This window comes from Oreochromis aureus, linkage group 12 (assembly GCF_013358895.1).
Source record: "Oreochromis aureus strain Israel breed Guangdong linkage group 12, ZZ_aureus, whole genome shotgun sequence".
NCBI classification, from domain to species: domain Eukaryota; kingdom Metazoa; phylum Chordata; class Actinopteri; order Cichliformes; family Cichlidae; genus Oreochromis; species Oreochromis aureus.
Genome location: NC_052953.1, coordinates 17,895,112 through 17,914,329, shown reverse-complemented (window position 1 = coordinate 17,914,329; position 19,218 = coordinate 17,895,112). Strand labels below are relative to the sequence as shown.

At 40.1% G+C, this 19,218-nt stretch overlaps 1 protein-coding gene across 3 annotated transcripts in view; it reads right to left on the bottom strand.

Annotated features, from left to right (window-relative positions):
* Positions 1 to 19,218, bottom strand: part of bmpr1ba (bone morphogenetic protein receptor, type IBa) — a 64,614-nt gene that overhangs the window by 3,139 nt on the left and 42,257 nt on the right. For 2 of the 3 annotated variants that reach the window (XM_039620938.1, XM_031729098.2), the window contains 7 exons: positions 18,745 to 19,162; positions 3,584 to 3,746; positions 3,403 to 3,502; positions 3,103 to 3,205; positions 2,105 to 2,201; positions 1,864 to 2,002; positions 330 to 522 (listed from right to left, as the gene is read on the bottom strand). In XM_039620938.1, coding sequence (XP_039476872.1) covers positions 330 to 522; positions 1,864 to 2,002; positions 2,105 to 2,201; positions 3,103 to 3,205; positions 3,403 to 3,502; positions 3,584 to 3,746; positions 18,745 to 18,850 — 901 coding nt within the window. In that variant the 5' untranslated portion in view covers positions 18,851 to 19,162. The remainder of the gene's footprint in view (positions 1 to 329; positions 523 to 1,863; positions 2,003 to 2,104; positions 2,202 to 3,102; positions 3,206 to 3,402; positions 3,503 to 3,583; positions 3,747 to 18,744; positions 19,163 to 19,218) is intronic. The other variant, XM_039620939.1, reaches the window with a different exon arrangement.

Sequence of the window (19,218 nt, the reverse complement as noted above, 5' to 3'; positions counted from 1 at the left end):
GGTAACAAATGCTAATAAAGACAAAGTTAATGCTGCAATACAGAGAAGGCTTGCACAGTCTGCAGTGTGATGTAGCATCAAAAACACACTGGAACACCAACAATGACATGCTTTCAATAATTGACAGTTTGACTTAGGACAGTTTATTATGGTGCTATTATATTACTTGTACGGGTTTTTTTTTTTATTTGCCCCTTTACATCTCCTTTCTCTGCACCTTTTTCGATTTAGCTGAAGACAAAGAACAACACAAAACACTGAGAAACAAAGAAACTCTCAGATAAGTGCAGAGCCAAAGCAGTAAGTACTAGACAAACAACTAGACTCACCCAGTATGTTCTCATGTCTCATTAAGACAGTCTGGTAGATTTCAGTCTCTCTGAACCAACTCGCTTCCTCAGTGGTGAAGAAAACTTTAACAGCCACCTTTTCTCCCCTCCACCTGCCCATCCACACCTCTCCGTATCTCCCCTTGCCTATCTGCTTCACCATCTGAATCTGCTTGGCTATCGTTCTCTGGACCTGAGGACAAGCAAAAAAAAGAAAGAAAAGGAGGAAATGCTTAGATAAATTCTGACCCATGTGTTTCATCACATCTGTCTAATTCCTTCAGAATTAAAACTCCAGTTTAAGGTTTAGTGAACGTCAGATGTGGGAGCTATGAAGTAAAATCAGGAATGGTACTGTTTTATTGTTTCTTGGCACATTTCTCAAAGTTTACCCAAGAATAAAAGAAGTCCCTCAAAACAAATACTTGTAACTTGTAGCTATAGATATCAGAGTAACAGTGTATTAATAATAACTATGACACATAGAAATTAAATACCGATATTGTGTCAATGACGCACACTTTAGTTACAGACTGTCAACACATTTGCCAAAAAGGTCAAACACACAATAAATGCTCCAAAAGTTGAATCTGTTCATCTGGACGTAGCGTTTTGTGGGAGAAACGTTTCGTCACTCATCCAAGTGACTTCTTCAGTCTCAGCTGACTGCAGGTTTCCCCAAACCTTATAAACAGAACATTTGCATAATGACTGAAACCAGCCCACTGAAGGAACAATGGGCTGTGAGGTCAGTTCTTAATCATAATTATGCAAATTCCATGACCATTGATCAACAATCACTGACCAAAACCCACTGATCAAGGAACACTGATCAATGGCCATGAGTACCATTCACAGAGTTGGGGAATGGCTGCAATCACAGCGTTGTAAGATGGCGAAAGATGTACCCTTAGGCCCCCTCCTTGATTCAGAGATGGTCTTTCCTTTTCACGTAAGGGTACATCTTTCGCCATCTTACAACGCTGTGATTGCAGCCATTCCCCAACTCTCTGTGAATGGTACTCATGGCCATTGATCAGTGTTCCTTGATCAGTGGGTTTTGGTCAGTGATTGTTGATCAATGGTCATGGGAATTTGCATAATTATGATTAAGGACTGACCTCACAGCCCATTGTTCCTTCAGTGGCTGGTGTCAGTCATTATGCAAATGTACTGTTTATAAGGTTTGGGGAAACCTGCAGTCAGCTGAGACTGAAGAAGTCACTTTGATGAGTGACTTAAACGTTTCTCCCACAAAACGCTACGTCCAGATGAACAGATTCAACTTTTGGAGATTTACTTTCCTGGATGATTGAGAATGCATCAAGACACAATAAATGCATTTTCTAAAAACATTGCAATAATAACAAAATTTGATATCATGATGGGCATATAAGTATCAGATGTACAACTATTACACACCCTGATGTTAAAAAAAAAAATCGAATGAATTTGGACCAAGTACCACGACATTTGCATCCATGAAGCAACTTTTTGATTTAACAGGCACTTAGATGTAGTGACTGAGTCTCACCAATAGAGGGAGCCCTGAGCCTGAGCCTGAGCTTTGTGATTGCTCTATCAAGTCTTTCAGAGATTCTCCAGGGGGAATGTATGTCTCATCCTGTTCTAGACCAATGCTGTAGCGAGGACGAGACTCCTGTCGTTTATACCTGTAAAATATCACAATATGTCAGTTTTAATTATTCACTAAAGAGAGATTCAATAAACACTAATAAAATTTGTTTTACTGTTTCATTGTAAGATGTAATTACCTGACGTAGCAGAAAATAATAATGACAGCCAATATAAGGGTGCATACAGTGACTGAAATCAACAAGGCCACATGGTGGATCTTCCCATCTACGTAGACTAGAGAGGGAGGATGAAAGAGACATTGAAAAAGCATCAGAAATGTTTAAAGTCATGAAAAGTCATCTATCAAATTCCTCATCTAAGTTAAATGCACAAAATTCTTGCATGTGAAAATGCAAGAACTCTCGTTCTACTCCAGAAACGTCACATTAAAACACAGAAAAAACAAAGAATTTGAAATTTCCAAAGTGCCTCCTGTAAAGGAAATAAAAAGGACTAAAGTACAGTAAATCGTGTACAAATCATATTTCACTCATCAATTTTTCATTTTCTTCTGGCACACACTTTCTTCCCTCAAGGCCCCAGTCAACAGCGAGAGGAAGCCCTCGACCTAGTCGATGAATTCCCCTCCTGATCCCCTATGATAGGGTTTCAGATTGATGAATCTGCCCTCAGTGTCTGCTGGGGCCTGTGATTTCCCTGGGAATCTAGGCTTACTTTCTCTCAAACACACGGAAAGACTCTCTCTCTCTCCCTCACTCTCACACACACACACACACACACACACACACACACACACACACACACACACACACACACACACACACACACACACACACACACACACACACACACACACACACACACACACACACACACACACACACACACACACACACACACACACAGGCAGTCTAATTCTGAACACAATGAGACATCAGTTTGCTCTTGACACGCCAGGACGGTTTGACACTGTCTCCTTCACTTGAGCCTCCTTTGACTCAATGAAAATGTCATGTCTCTATCTTTTATCTCGTGTGTTGTCACACCATCAGCCACAGTTCAGGGTCCTGCATCTATCATTGTAACTGCCACTGACAAACTGGAGAACTACTGGCGTTTTTGTGCATTTCATGTGCAACGAGGGAAAAAGCAGAAATTGGATAAATTAACTCACGAGGAGGTTTGAGTGGTGGCAGCGTAGGATGCAGATTTTTGTTACAGTAATCTTCATCTGTACAGCATTCTAGTGATCGCCTTTGACGTGAGTTCCCCGCGTCCTGAAAGACGGAAAAGTCATGTGAGGTACTTGGCTAGCATCTACAGTCAGGTTACAATTTCCTCCTTTATTAACTTAACCTCTTGTAATGCTTACCACCTAAATTAATTTTGGAAGGATTTGTGCCAGATGATGAAAAGAAAATGGCAACAAGAGGAAGAAATTATGCGGATTATAACATTACTTTCATCAACTTACTCTGCACTGAAATTCAGATCCGACCAGCCCAAGGCAACCTGCCGTCTGGACCGGCACCCCTCCCTCATCCTCCACCATTGTAAAACAGTAGCCATCCGTCCTGGAGAGGCAGATTTAGCTACAGTAGGTAAGTTGACCAGAAACATGACATGTTATGAAATAAATACTTGCTTCTCTTTACCTGCACGTGTTATTGGTTGAATCTTCTGGGCAGTGGTGATAACAGTGACACCACAGGAGTCTTTGGGAGGATGAAGCAGGAGCTGTGCTGCCAAAAGTCTCCTTCCCACTCTCTGCTGCCTCCTTGCTGGATGCTTTTAGCAGCATACTGTCCAATATGTTGCCTATACAACAGAGAAAAGAAGAAAATTGCAAAAAATTTAATGGAAGAAAAACAAAATGATGAAGATGCACATCTCAACTTTCAAAAAGACAACATTGCTAGAGAGTAGGCTTGCAGAATTTGGACATGTGCTATTAAATAACACAAGTATTTGCAGTAGCATAGCCAGACTTGGAGGTTGAATAGTCTGCTAAAGTGGGAAACAAGTTGTACTGCAATTGTGGAATATGTAAAATTCACATGCTTTAACATAGTCACTAATAGGACCACAACAGATACCCAAACAGTCACAAAATTTGTATTTGGATGGTTTGTCTAAGTCTGGATTATGACTACCTCATGTCCCAACACAAGTCCTTACATCTGTTCATGTACAGTAGGCTGTCACGAAAAAGCTGCTTTGTAATATATGTTAATAAAACTGTTTCATGGGAGTTGCTGTATTGACTCTGTTCTTGTTTTTTCAGTGTCTGATAAAGCTGTGAAAATAATTATCTGCTTCCTTTACTTTCATATGTCTCTTGCTTTTCAGTTGTATTAATTTAGTTCTCTGATACGTTCGTTACGTTAGTAACATTCTGTAAGTGGTTTTGTTCTACGACTCGGACTCTGCTGTTCATGGAGCATTTCATGAACCTTCAGTGCACCTGTAGCTTTTTAATCTCCCCTGCGGGAGAAGCTTAATATCTGCTCAGCGAAGCACTGAGTGATGAGATCCCAGCCAAGATGACAAATATCAACCCTGCGTACTCCATATTCACATCATAAATCCAGTTCACATGAGCGAACCGACTCAAATGAAATATAATCGTACCTACTCTAATGAAACAAAATCTACTAAGATGCAAATAAAGATAAAATGTGCAAGAAAAACTTGACAACATTCCAGATACGGGGAAAAAAAAAACCAAACTTTGAGCTCAAACACCTGCTATGAAACACGCTCTCTCTCTCTCACAGTCCTCTTACAAATGCTTCAGCTCCCGAAGCTGTTGTATTCCCTCGTTATCCTATTTCAAAAGGGCACCTGTTTGTCACTTGAGGGGAAAAAAGGGATCACGGAAGTGTCTCTCCTTCATGGCTTTTAAGATATTCATTCATCTGAGCATGCTCATTGAGACCAGATGCTTACAGCTGCAAGCACAGATGGTCCAAAACAAGCATGACTCTTTCTTCGCTGAAATAAACTATGAGCAGATACAGAATCTGCTCTCCTACTCCTATTTCAGCCTCTTGAGAAGGAAGTGTGCGCAGGGTTAGAACGTGATAGTGTTTTCACGAGCAGCCTTTTCTTATTTCGAGATAGATTTTTTTTTAAACAATTATAGACATTTGTCATCTAGCACTTCCCTTTCTAAATGCCCCTCTTGTACACACAGATAATTATGTTGATGATACTGCAAAAGAGGGATGGTGGGGTTTAAAGGGGTCACATTAACAATTGACCAATTTGAGAGAAAGGGAGCGAGGAAGACTAGGAGGGGGAGAAGAATGGGGGATTAACAAACAAGAAGTGACAGAGCTGCGGGGAACTGGTGGGCAGTTTAGCAGCACACAGAGGGGACAGAGCAGAGGCCACTGGCCTTTTCCACCCTTTCTCTCACTCTGCCCCCCACCCCATCACTCCATAATGCTCACTCTCTTTGTGTTTCATTTTGCTGCAGACCTCAAACTCCCCCTTTCTTCTTCATGCCATATCTCTTCTCGAGCGCCTCCCTGCTTCTTTCCAACATGTGTTCCTTCGTTTCTCCATTCAGACTTGCTTGTGTACTTTTCTCTAACCCTTTCTTCTTCTTCTTTTCTTTTGTTCTCTCCCACATGACCTGCCTATCTTTTCCTACTCCGTCCTTTTCCTCTTCTTATCTTCCACTTTCTTTGCCCCGTCTTCCCTGCGTGAGCCCACTGGATTGTCATGTGAGGTGCTGCTGCGCTGTTGACAAAACACAAAGCCTTTCACATCATCCTGCACCTGGGATCTTTGGCTACTGCTCTGTCGTCGGCGTGAGCATGTGAGAAAGACAGTGGGAGGCAGACAAACAAGGAAAGAGGCAAAAAGAAAGGAAAAAAAAATGCAGAATGCCATTCATCCACCAAAACTGGAGTCGGTCCCAGGTGGCCAACTTAATGTTCTTGAACTTTTTGTGACTGTATAAAAATGAAAGGAACTACATTATACTCAAACTGTAACACTGTGACACTTTTTGGGTCTTAGTTTTCCACCTCTTACAAATAAATGCCTTTTATCTCTACAGAGATCCTGGGGTACTGAGTCATTTCTCTATAAGCCTGTGCCATCTGTTTATAAGGAGGAAGAGTGACCAAGGTGAAAAATGCAGTTGGTTGAGAAAGCACAAAGCTCTCACTCTACAATCTTATCTTCATGGAAAAGAAAAACATAGCCTTGAGTGAATTTAAGACATTCAAGTCATTTATTTCTTTTTGTGTAAAACTGGATGTTAACTGATTGTGGCTGGTGAGAAAAATGTGCTGAACTTCTATCAATCAGCTCATTTGCCAGTCTCTCATCAGAGAACTTGGTGGTTGTTCCCTAATGAAAATGTAAATATATTTCAGCATGCACATATAATAAAATATTGTGCTTGTGGTTTGGTCTCAATTAGTGACCAATGGTACTGCTAAAATCTTACCAACTACCACTAACCTCACATAACTCAAGTTAAGCGATAGAGGCTGGCAGAAACCAGTATGAGCTTTCAGGCCTCCCATATAGGCTTTTACTAGCTTGATGGCAGGATATAGAGGCCATTGTCAACACTCAATTAACAACCAGGTCCCCCCCTCGGTCCTCAAAAAAACAAACAAAAAAACCCCCCAAAAGCTGAATGCATCTTTTCAACAAATGTCATTTTATGCAACGTGTTTCTTTAAAAAGGTGAAAGAATTTAAAAAATGAAATATATTTACAGAAGACAAAAACAATGACAGAAGTGATACTGTGCATGAGAGAGCAAGATGAAGAGAAGCGATGTGGACTAAGATAGACAGAGAGGAACAGAAAGAGAAAGAGTGCGCATATTCATTAGTTATCCTGGCCATGTCAAACAAGGTCTACCAGAAAAGCTCTTTCACCAAAGTCCATGTAAACACTACCCCCTCCCCTTTTCCACTTATGACACACTCATTTGACAACACGGCTCCCCTTCTCCCCTCAAAGTAGTAGTTCATCTTTTTGGTGTTTGACAGTTCAGTCTGTACGCTAAAAGAAACGCGCAAGGTAAAAAGCTTCGCCCCCCCTCTTTCGTGCTCTCACTCCCACTCTTAAGATTGTGTCTCTCTGTCTCTCTCCACCTTTATGTACATTCAGTTCCAGGTCTTATCTCCACGTTCTTGTTCCTGTCAGTGTTGAGATGAGCCGAGCCATCCCACATGTGCAGGAATGCGTTAATGAACCCCACTTTGCGATCTGAAGGCTGGATGCTTGGAAGTGAAGGTTGTCTGTCCTGCTGTTTTGGCTAAATTTGCTTTGAACTTCAAATGTGCTTTGCCTTTATCTGTGTCTCAAAGTGCTCTCTCACTAACTGTGTGGTTGACCATGTTAACGAGGCACCATATGGAATACCACTTAACAATAAAAATAATCTTGAGTGTTTGGGCCTTGCTATTTGCTTTTTAACAGGTTTTTTTCAAGATCTTGAGGAGAAATATCTGTCTGCAATTCATTTCTTTGGAGTTTAGCATCATGAATAAATATTTATGGAACAAAATATTCTGATCAAAATGTTGACAGCCGATGGTAAGTTTAGAATAATATACTGGGGATAAAGTGTTAATCACCTATATCTCCGCTTCTAAATCCTAAACACTTCAAGCGTCAGTAAAAAAGTGGGAATACTACTTTAATAGAGGGAGAAATAATGCAATTAACAGCATAAAGACAGAGAATGATTCACATTTTTGATGGAAAAGATTTTGCATATTTCCTAGAACTTCTCCAACCAGAACTTTGATTTACTGTTAGTTCATGTTTCTGCTTTTTTTCCCACTGGGGCAAATGTCACCATGACCATTTTTTTCAAATGTCAGTCCTGCTTTTATGTGTTCGACCGGTCAACCCACGCTTATGTCTGGACAAATCACACTACAGCTATCTCTGCTGTTTAATAGGAGCTCCAAAAACAGAGTTGTGAGAACTATGATGGTCCTCAGACACAGATACTGGGTACTTCCAGCAACAGTGGCTGTAGAACCACGAGACATTTCCTGTGGTCTGAGAGTGCCCGCTGTTGTATGGCTCAGACTACAATCAGCTTTTAAAACATTTGCTTCAGCAAAAAAAAGCACCATAAAAGTGAGAGCAAGGGAAGCAGTTGCATTCAGGCTTTTTATCCTCCAACACAACAACATAATCATCAGCCCTTCAGACATCCTTCATTATGCCACATTGATGCAGCATTGAGCCACTCTCTGCTTATACAGCTGTCAGCAGCTGCCAGCTTTATGCTGTGTGTGTCTCCGTTTGTCTTCTTTCATGGGAATTCCTGACAGGGGCCAACGGATGCTGGAACTCTGACTTAATTCCAGAAGGCCTTCAGCGTTCCCGTCAGAATGCAGGGAGGTGATAAAACAGTCCTTGAAGGAGGTGTGACAGAAAGGTGACCAGCTGGTCTGTTCATCAAAGGCTTCTTTCCTTCTTATTCTCATGTCGTCTGTGGGCTCCTACTCATCACAGAACAGCCCACATCAGTTCACAGAGAGCAGGCATCTGGCTGGATCGGTGAGTCTGATGCCACTGGTTCAAATCTGACTCAAACACCGTGTCCTAATTTAACTACATGCTACCACCTGAAACAAATTTTTTATTAAGATGGAATACACAAGCGAGTCAATAAGGATTAATGTCGAGGTAATACAACAACTTGACTTGCAACAACGTCTTCAGTGTTGAATGACTTCTTTTCCATGCAAGACAAAGAGAACCTTGATTACAATCATATTTACTCTAAAGCTGAAGTGTTATAGATGAACTGAGAGACTTTAAAGAATACATGTGAAGAAATTATATAAAACACTCCTACTTATCTATTGAAATGGCCACTGTAGGAGATAAATTAAGCTACAAAAAGCTTTGGTGAACTCCTACAGATGCACTGAAGCATCTGCTCTTTTATACAAAAGAATGCTTTTTTTGAGGAATACAGCATCTACAGTGACTGAAACATTATGAATTTTTATATTCAAAAGCCTAAACCCCAGTTGGAGGTAACAGGTGTCACAATGGCAGCTATCAACTTTCTCTATTAAGCCAGGTTTTCTGCTTCAAGCTCTGCGCGTGTGTTTGATGGATCATATGATTCCAATTCCTAAAAATGATCCCTGTGAGTGTTGCTTACTCAAGAGATGTTATCAGATATGGATATTGCAGGCTGCTCCCTTGCCACAAGGGGTCACCCACAGTGGGTATCTGCGCACGTTTGATTTAGCGGTTTTATGCTGGATGCGCTTCCTGATGGAACCTTGAGGGGATTTGTGTCTCCAGCTGGAATTGAACAGGCGGCCTTTTGTTTGCAAAGGAAATATGTTAACCACTACATAATGATGATAAATTGGTGATTAAAGCAGTAGTTTTTCATATGAGGGCCACTGAAAATATTTGGGTGGCACACCAAAAACAGAACAGTCTCACGGATGCTACAGAAAATTTAAAATCTAGGGATTTTAGAGCTGTAAAGATTCAACCTCAACACTAAGAAAATATAGAATAGAAATGGCTTTAGTTTGTCAGAGGATCACAGTGAAATTAATTTTATTGATTGAACAGATATTCTTGGGAGTGTGTTCTGTAGCTGAAATTCCACCAGTGTAAAAGACAACACAACCTGCTCCCGACCACGTTCAGAATAGGTAACCATGGTGATTTAGCCAGGTAAGAAGAAAGCCTCTTTCATGACAAAACTCTGACTTTAAAGTCACAATAGCTTGCTTATAAAATAATTTTGCCTAACAGTATATCCATCTGACCACTGTTAGTTTGTTTTCTTGCTCTTGAATGATGCTTTTTTCAGACATCAGTCCCTTCACCCTACATGTTTTTAATATTCCAAAATGCTTTTTAAAAGTAAGTAGGCACAAACATGTAGCCTATAAAATACAGGTGTATACTAACATACAAACAATCACAGCAAAATGTCTGACCACCTTGTGTGTTCAAAACATATGATTATACTATCATTTACCTCACACTCTAAAAAAAGGCTTAAAACTAAAACATTACATGCTCAGACTATGATGCACACTCATTAATAAGCAGCATTAGGTTACAATATACACACCCTTTCAGTAAATTCAAACTTGGCAGCTATTTTTATCATATTGGATATGCTATTCCCATGATATCATCATGTGACTCATTGTTCCATCATGGTGGTATGCAAAAACCATGCCTATAAACTGATAAACAATGGCCTCACACCTGCCAAGCTGATAGTTGGCCATAGCAAATGTAACAACTCAAGCCTAAAATTTCACCCAGAAACACACACTGTCTGATAATAACAGAGAAATAAAAACACAAAATCATTTCACAAGCTAATACTGTGAAATGGAGAACCACGTTTGCACAGTGAGGATACTTTGCACTGTCGATCCTTTATGTGTGAACCAAAATTGCATGATTTTGTGCATGTGCAACACAAAATATATCCATCTATCCATCCGATACAAGTTCTAAACATGCAATAAAATTACTGAGCAGCTGGAAGTGTTTAAGTGTGCAAAATGTCTAAAGGTTACAAACAAAAAGCAAACCTTTTAGAATTGCTTCCAACTGCGGTGACTTTGCACTGTTTCCCTTTCTGTCTCACAAAGTTACAACTCAAGAAAAAATATACATGCATTGTACAAGATAACCATCTTAAAACCTGTTTCAAATTGATACCTTCATTTTAATGAAGCTTGCTTACTTTGCTCAGATGGAAATACATGTTTTTTTTCCCCTCCTGACAGAAAGGGAAAAAAATGGACCCACTTTAAACACACATCAGTTATATGAGTTCTTTAAATAAATACTCCAAGTGACACAAACTTTAAATACAAAGCACTGCACTCATATAGGCCTCACAAATCTCATTGTGCATGTATTCCTTGAGGCAACACTGACTGAAAAATCAAAGTTCAAATGTAAGTCTGGCATTTGTAAAAACCTTAATGGCTCAGTGGGAAAACTGCTGGCTCCAAATGATCAAGACCAAACGTTTACCTTTATTCAACTGTAATGCACACAAATAGCTTGATTACAGTTAATGTTCAGATTAAGATAAGAGTTTGATTAAGTAGTTTACATGAGTCACAGTAACCCAGCAAAGAGAGAAACACTGGGGTCACTTTGTTATTAATGTCTGGATGTGAGACGGGACAAGAGAAGGGAACTGCTTTGACTTTGCGAGGGGTTGGAGGTTGACTCCCATCCACAGCACACTGGGACTGGAACTAAAAACTAGAAAATTTAAAAACTATCAAAAAATAAAATGACACCATAGGTTTGTTTCTGAGACACCAACTGCCCGTGAACTTGTGAACTGGTCTGATGGTCTTTCCAACTTGGGTAATTTATAAGAATAAGCTGCTTTTCAAACCATCACTTGATACTATCTTTATCTAATAAGTTGGAGTTTCATTTCCTCCGATGCTGAACTCCTGTGACCTGATTAGATTCTACATATGAAGCCACTTTTTTCCATACCTATTAGTGTCAAGTTACTCTTTTGGTTTGTAATGTGAAATAATCAAATAAGAAATTGAATGCGTATGCACATTTAAGCTACTTGAGATGTTTATTTCCATCAGAAGGTAAAAGAAAGAAAAACAAAATTAAAAATTCAGATTCCCATCAGCTTATGGTTAGATCTAATTTCAGGCTTACTATAATAACATTAATACATGTACATAATACAAGCACATAAATGCATGATAATATATTTTAAATAATATTCTTCAATACCACTGATTGCTTCCAAGTGATTGCAACACCCTTCCCCAACACCATCATCAAGTGCTGGAATTTAAATATATGAAAATGCATTTCTGTAACTGCAGGTTTGCTTAATATCTATGAATTTTCATTTTAAAGTTCTGAATCGGCTTCGCCAGTTAGTTTATGAGTACAGAGTCAGGTCTGTGGGTTGTTTGTGGAGCATAACAGGTGCAGAAAGAGTCCCAAACACAAATATGTGTTATAGTTTCTCTAAACAAGTTAAACTCTTGATGAGACCATTTAGATTTGTTTCATATAATGGAAATGCCGTCACTCTGTAAATCACTATAATGTGGAGTAAAACTCCATTTAATACACACATGCACACACACAGACACAAACACCTACTTATTGGTGTAATAAGAGACCATAAATTACCGTGTAATTCCTCTCTCAGGAATAATGTAGCATTCAATAGGGGCAATCAAAACACCTCACGTCAGTAAACCAAACCTCACACCTAACATACTGACACACACAGAGCAGTTGTCGTGCAGAACTAAAAGCCAAAGACAGCGTCTGCTTAGACTAAATGATAACATAACGGAATGTAAATCAGAGATATTCAGCGGTGAGAATGAGAACAGGCAAATATGTGTGTAGGTGAGTGTCTTTTTTGGCAGCTTTGGGAGCAGAGGGTGTGCATGAGGTTTATGTGTGTGTGGAGGGAGGGCTGATGGTGTTAACATTACAGCTGCCATGTGTTTATTTCCAGGAGTTCTGGTCTATGCTGTCTCCGTCATCTCCACATGCTTAAACTGTTACTTTCCATCCATCTACACCCTGTATGTCTGCAGAGTGTGCGTGTATGTATGTGTGCTTCGTGGGAGGATATTAATGTATTTCCTACTTGCATGTGAATAATGCGGGGGATGTGGACATCCATGTGCACGCACGGGTGTGAGTACAGTTGCATAAGTCTACATATGTTTACAGTTGCACGCATCTCACAGTCTCCTCTGCGTGATTAGCTTCCCATTAACTAAGTCGCATATCACCCATCAGCACATCAGTGGCTCCAGGCCTTCTCTGCACTATCTGACTGGCCAAACAAGCTGTTGTCTAGACCCTTAAAGCACACAGACTCAGACACACACACACACACACACACACACACACCATCTGGACACCGATTAGGTACCTATCAAAGCATACAATGACTCTATTGCAAAGCCATTTGGTTACAAGTCAACACATGACCTCAAGTTAAGTAGTGAATTTATTCATTTTCTCTGTCTCATTCTGTCTTTTATTTTTTCACCAAAGCCTCAAACTGAAGAATATCTAATGGTCAATATGTTTTAGAATTAAAGCACAGTTTGTGGTGTCGTCCTTAAAGGTTCGAGATACTTGACTCAAACAAGTAGACCTGTAGATGAGGTTATAAGGCTACAGGGCAATAAATCATAAACTTCAGATAGGAACACAAGATTCAAAGAATGACTGAGTTAGAAATAGCTCAACAATTTTTTGGTATACAGGTTTCAGACATAATGTATATTTTTTAAACAAAAAAAAAGGAGAGATTGAAGTATACAGTTAACTTTGTGAATTCTTGCTATGTCTTAAAATATAAGACGGGCACTGATTTCCTATTGAGACTGACATTGACATGGATCACTATTTTCTCTCTGCGTGTCCTTACGTTTATTTACCCTCTTCTTCATGTTAAACAATACCAAATCTTTGCTCTATACTGAATGTCTCTATGAAGCCTGAACTCAAGTAACGGGCCCCAAACAACGATCAATTACCCTCTCCACTCCCTGCTCGCCCTCCCCAATCCAAAAAAATAGTTCCAGGTGGTGAGACTGGGAGGGCAGGATATCACGGAGGGAGTGCGAGTGCATGGAAAACCCTAAGCCCTCATAGTCCCAGTGCACTAAGGTTGTGACAGCCAGCTTTCCTTTGCTCCACTCCCCTTCACCTGTTATCTGTCTATCACTTTATTGTGTTAGACCATGTTGGGCAGAGAGTGATCAACTCACACAATCAGTGTAAAGACTGTTTTTATCGATAATCGCAGCAAATTTGGTTACCAAGATAGAAGTTTTGTAATTTGATGCCTAGCTGTCATCCACATGCTGAATTTACCAACAGCCACTCATTGAAATTTATATTAATAAGAAAAATATATATAGCACAAGCGATTATATGTCTTTGGACTATTAATACAAATTTCTGTTCTAATCAGTTTGCTGAAGCTCGCATAATATCAGTGCTTATTATTGTATAAAAATTATCTTTTCTTTCTACACTGCCTCTCTCTCTCTTTCTCTCTCACCCACACACACACACACACACACACACACACACACACACACACACACACACACACACACACACACACACACACACACACACACACACACACACACACACACACACACACTCAACTTCCCCTGCTCCAGCTGTGTCTTAAGAAGTCAGCGCCAGACCGGTAATCTGACTGGGATAGAAGTTACTGGATCTGTATCCATTACAGGATGTAATACCCCTCTATCCCAAACTCTCAACACTTCCCCTTTCTGCACCTTTCAGAGGTCATTCTAAGATGACTGTTTCCTCCGTTTTTCTCAGTGCTATAGCCCCATCCAAATATAATGCAATTTGCTTATTGCACATTGCGTTGTAGCTGATGGTTACCCACTATAACAGCCACTCCAGGTGGTGAGGGTAACCCTGCATTTTACCACAATCAAGTTTCAACCCATGTTATGCATTACACCACTGATAGTTGCTTCACCTGAGAAAAGTTTAGCTTTTTTACTTTGAAGTTGCTGATTTTTATTGGTATTTAAATGGTTTCTAATCACAACATCATCACAAACCGAATACACAGAACTGCTGGGTAACCGACACACTACAGCTACAGGAGCTGCTCAGCCAAGGTAACCCACGCTATGAAGCTCCCAGCACACAATTTCTGTGCTGATGATGCTGCTGGTTTGAAATTCCTGAGTCAGCAGAGCATTGCCACTATGCACCTGAGCACTCAGCGACCCTCAGCACTCAGTAACAAGTTGCTGGAGTTTTTAAATGCTTCCATTCTCCAATAATACCAATTAGAGTTGATTGTAGAATATCTAGAAGACTAGAACTTTCATAAACTGACTTGTTGCAGTAGTGACATCCTATTTGCAGTACCACACTCAAATTCATCTTTAGAATGACCCAGTATTTTACAAATGTTTGTAAAGGCAGACTGCATGGCTAGGGGCTTGGTTTTATACATCTATGACAATGTAACTGAAAACACTTGAATTCAAAGATTAAAAGGAGTAGCCCAACACTTACAGGCTCCTTAAGTGTCAGTATCAAAAATGGTGTATTTGAGACTCATATCTGTGTCATTACTTTTACAGTAGAACAATAAATTCTCAAATGTCACCACAGTCTTCTGGGTACCAGCCTGGTCAGGCCATGGTTTTTGGTGCAAACTGAAGAAGAAAAAGAAGGAAAAAAATCACATAAAAATTGACAAAGGGAAAACAAATACTAATAGAAAACCAATAACAAGCACTAAAATGTTCCCCCTCTGGTTCAACATTACAGTCAGGATATCAGTAGTTCTAATGAGATATCAGTTTTCTGCACGTGAACACAACACATCCTGTCAGAAAGCTTTAAGGTTGAGGAATGGAAAGCACAACTAACGGCACGGTACACTGAGTCATATCTCAAGTGCTTCTTTTCTTATTTTTCAAAGCTGTGTTTTATTCCAAAATGCCTAACAACTTCCTCAGAGCAGAGTATCTTGAGAGACCCTCTCTGCATCACTAAATGCAACTGAATGAATTCACTTGGAGTTGATGGGAAGCATCTCTTTCACTGCTTTTGATCTTCTCAAAAACTAACAGCCAGGGCAATCTGTAAGTATGAAGTATGTCACTTTTACAATAAACTCAAAGAACTATGGCAAATTCTTAGGAGCTCGAGAACACAGGCAGCAAGTGTGATGTGTTTATCTTGGCCAAAAACCAGGTAAATGTTTTATTCAGATAAAATAACACCTGAAATTCCACAGAGAGCAACAGTCTCATTAGAGAGCAGTGACAAAAGCAAAGCAACTGGCGGAGCTTTGACTGTGAAAACTGATACAGCCGTGCTTATTTCCACCAAGGACAATGAAATGTAAGCTATCACGCTCGCTCCTCACTTCCCAGAACTCACATTGAAGGCTGCAGCCTGGTGTAGGTGGAAGGTCACAAAAGATTTGTGTGTATAAGATTCATAAAGTGTGCATAAGAGTGTGATTTCCCTATACTACCCATGCCCACTCGACAATAATGAATACAATGTTACCTATTTGTTTACTGCACAGACAATGGTGTATAAATGCCAGAGGGCAAACTGACTTTTATGCAGACACAACAGTAGGCATTCTACTGGCTGTTTAGAAAATTAACTACTCCAGTTCACCTGTGGCAGCATGACCAATGAATCCCAAGTCTAGACATCTATTCAGTCTACCAAGTTATTTGTGAGTTGTTACGGAATGAAGACAATACACCGAGGAAATGAAGATGCAGAAAGAGAAAAGGAGACAGAGACAGTCTTGTACATAACAACCACCTCGCTCCGTCTCACAACTTCTTTTAATTGACAAATGTTTGCCTGTTGAGTCACGGCTGAATTTATTGCCAATCAATCATCTGTATGTCAGCCGATGAATAGGCCTGTTGCTGGTCCAATCAGTCGTCTACACGTAAGCCAATAAATGCGACTAACAGGCCTCAGGAGAAACGCTTTCTGAATACAGTTTGGATCAGCACAGTCTCTTTTTGTGTTTCTGTTTATTCTGTGAATTTTGCTGATGCCAGCAAATAAAATAAGACAATGAATTAAATCCTAGCATCACAAATTCACACGCTAAGAATGTAAGGGCTATTCAGCACAGAGCAGTGTTCTAATGTTTACATATAAATAGTCATTTTTCATTCTTTTAGCTTCTAAATACTGGCAATGCCGCGAAGGATTTATGAAAACTGGATTGAAGATTTTCTCAGCAAATGCCTTGCAAATAGAAAAAAAAAGACACTGTGAATGACTAACTAGGAGCATAACACAAACAAGAAATCTTGGGTGAGGTCCAACATTGTGTCAGATTTAACACATCTTCCTTGCTGGCAGCTGTTCTGCGGCATCTTGGACGGAGCAGTCGGCGTTACCATGAATCTAAAACATCTAGGCACTTTATTAGTTTGCACCCCTGTGCACTCAGGTGTACATTTTCATGCTTAAAAGCACATAATATTTAAAATAACTGTTATTCCTTCCAAAGCTCCAGTTATAAATTATGAAGCAGCACCTGAAAACAAAGAGAATAAATCAGAAGGAGGGAGCTTGGCACAGACTGCTTCTGGAAAACCACCCAGTGACAATGACAGGAAAGATATACAAGACAGAGGAGATGACTTGCTGCCAGAGGTCGCAGGAAGACCTCGGCACATAACATACTGAGCATGAGGTATGAGCGTTTGCTGGCTTAACTTCAGGGCTCCCGGCTGAAATAGCCTACAATGACTTTAAATAGATCAACGATAAAGAAAGAGATAGATAAATACACACAGACACCATCATTCATTAGAAACACTGTCCAAATCTACACTCTGTGTTTAACTGAACAGTGGAAAGACTAACATTTAAACTCTTGAAATCCAAACTTTGTTTTTAAATTAGTGATTGGGAGGAAAATCTACAAAATGCTCTTGTTATAGTTAACCCTAGAAGAGAAAGAGAAATAACAGAGGCAGCGAGTCAACCCTTAAAGCTGAGCCAGGGAGCACGTTTTTATTGTCGCTGGAAAAAAAATTCAATATAACATTTGAGGATGTTATAATTGAAGTAGAATTAGAGGAACCATAACTTCTTGACCTTCCTTGAGGCTTTAGAAAATCTGGCTCACGTCCACAGATTTGAGTTAACTGCACTTCTTTTCAGTCTGGCATGTAGAGGGTCAAGTGAAGTATAAATGCGGTAATATAAAGACTGAAAATGTAATCATTTGTGGTAATTGCATCAGTTAAGCATAAGACTTTCACTTAGGAGAATGGGGTTCAAATTCGATTCGAAGATGAAACTCAGCGTTAGCTTATGAGGCACTGTTGAATAAGACGAATGAACCGTCTCCTGTCAGATTCTGACTCTTTATTTCTACTTACTGCAGCTTTAATAACAAGTGTGATGGCACTAAACACAACAGAGTTTTGAATCTGACACGTTCTCTGTCCGACACATAACAAATCACAGTTGAGATACCAAACATGGTCACAGACAAAGCGGCCGGCGCGTGTAACATCAGTGTCAGTCTGCGAGGATGCACTTCTCAGTGTGCTTGAAGAAAACGACAAATATATTGTAAACAAACTGACATATGACTCAGTTATTATTGCAGCATAGAGTGCTTTGAAAGGGGTGTGATAATTCATGAAACGGAAATACTTTTGGTAAATAAATGCACTCATTAAACATCTTTCTTGTTTTTGCATCATAAGCCGCTGGTTGAATATTAGCTTCAGCAGCATTCATGTGCATGTGTTAAATATGCAAATCTAAAAATCATAGACTTGCTTGAAAATGTGTCGAATCAAATTTCTCATTTCAAAATCACAGCCCAAAGGAAGAGACAAAACACTGCCCTGTGCTTATTAAAAACCCTTTCATAATGAGATGAAAATCAGTTATAACGCACAGAAAAAACAGCAACATACTATAGATATTAGGGATCATGTCCACTTCATTTGCATTTAACGTTTAAAACAGACTCATCATGGATTGCTTTCACAAAATAAAGGGCAAAGTATAGCACAGATTTAAGACGCAAGACTTTATGAGTTAAAAAAAAAGATAACTGGTATACAACAAAAAACTCTAAAGCAATGCTTCACAGTGTTAATGGGAGTAAGAGAAGTAATGAGCTGCTGTAGAGCGACTTCAGCACGCAGCTACTTAAAAACAGCAAAAAGTTCAGGGGAGCAGTCAGCGGAGAAAGTTTGCAGTAACTCACCGTGTCCTTGCGCATGCAGAGAGAACAGTCCAAGCAATAGTAGAGAACTCCAGCTCCAGAAGCAGAGAGACAAACAGCGCTTCAGCCTTTCTCCCTGCACTGGCATGGTAAGAGTGTGCCGCCGCTCCTCTCTTCTCTGGTCTCCTCACTTCAGCGCTCTCCACACGATGGGATCCGCTCACACGCCGTCGCTCCTTCTCAGTGTGTATGTATGCACCAGAGAGAGAGAGTGGGTAGCAAGAGAGGCGGGGGTAGTATCAGGCATGCGAGCTCCTGAATCTGTGAGTGCGTGTGTGTGTTTGTGTGTGTGTGGGTCCACCGAAACGTGAGAAAGTCCACACCACACAGAACACACCAGCAACAGCAGCAGCAGTTGGAGATGATTGTCCCCCAACCCTGTCTGACAGTAGCAGCCCAGCTGAGAGAGAGAGGGAGAGAGACAGAGACAAAAAGGGGGAGTTTACTTCACTTGCC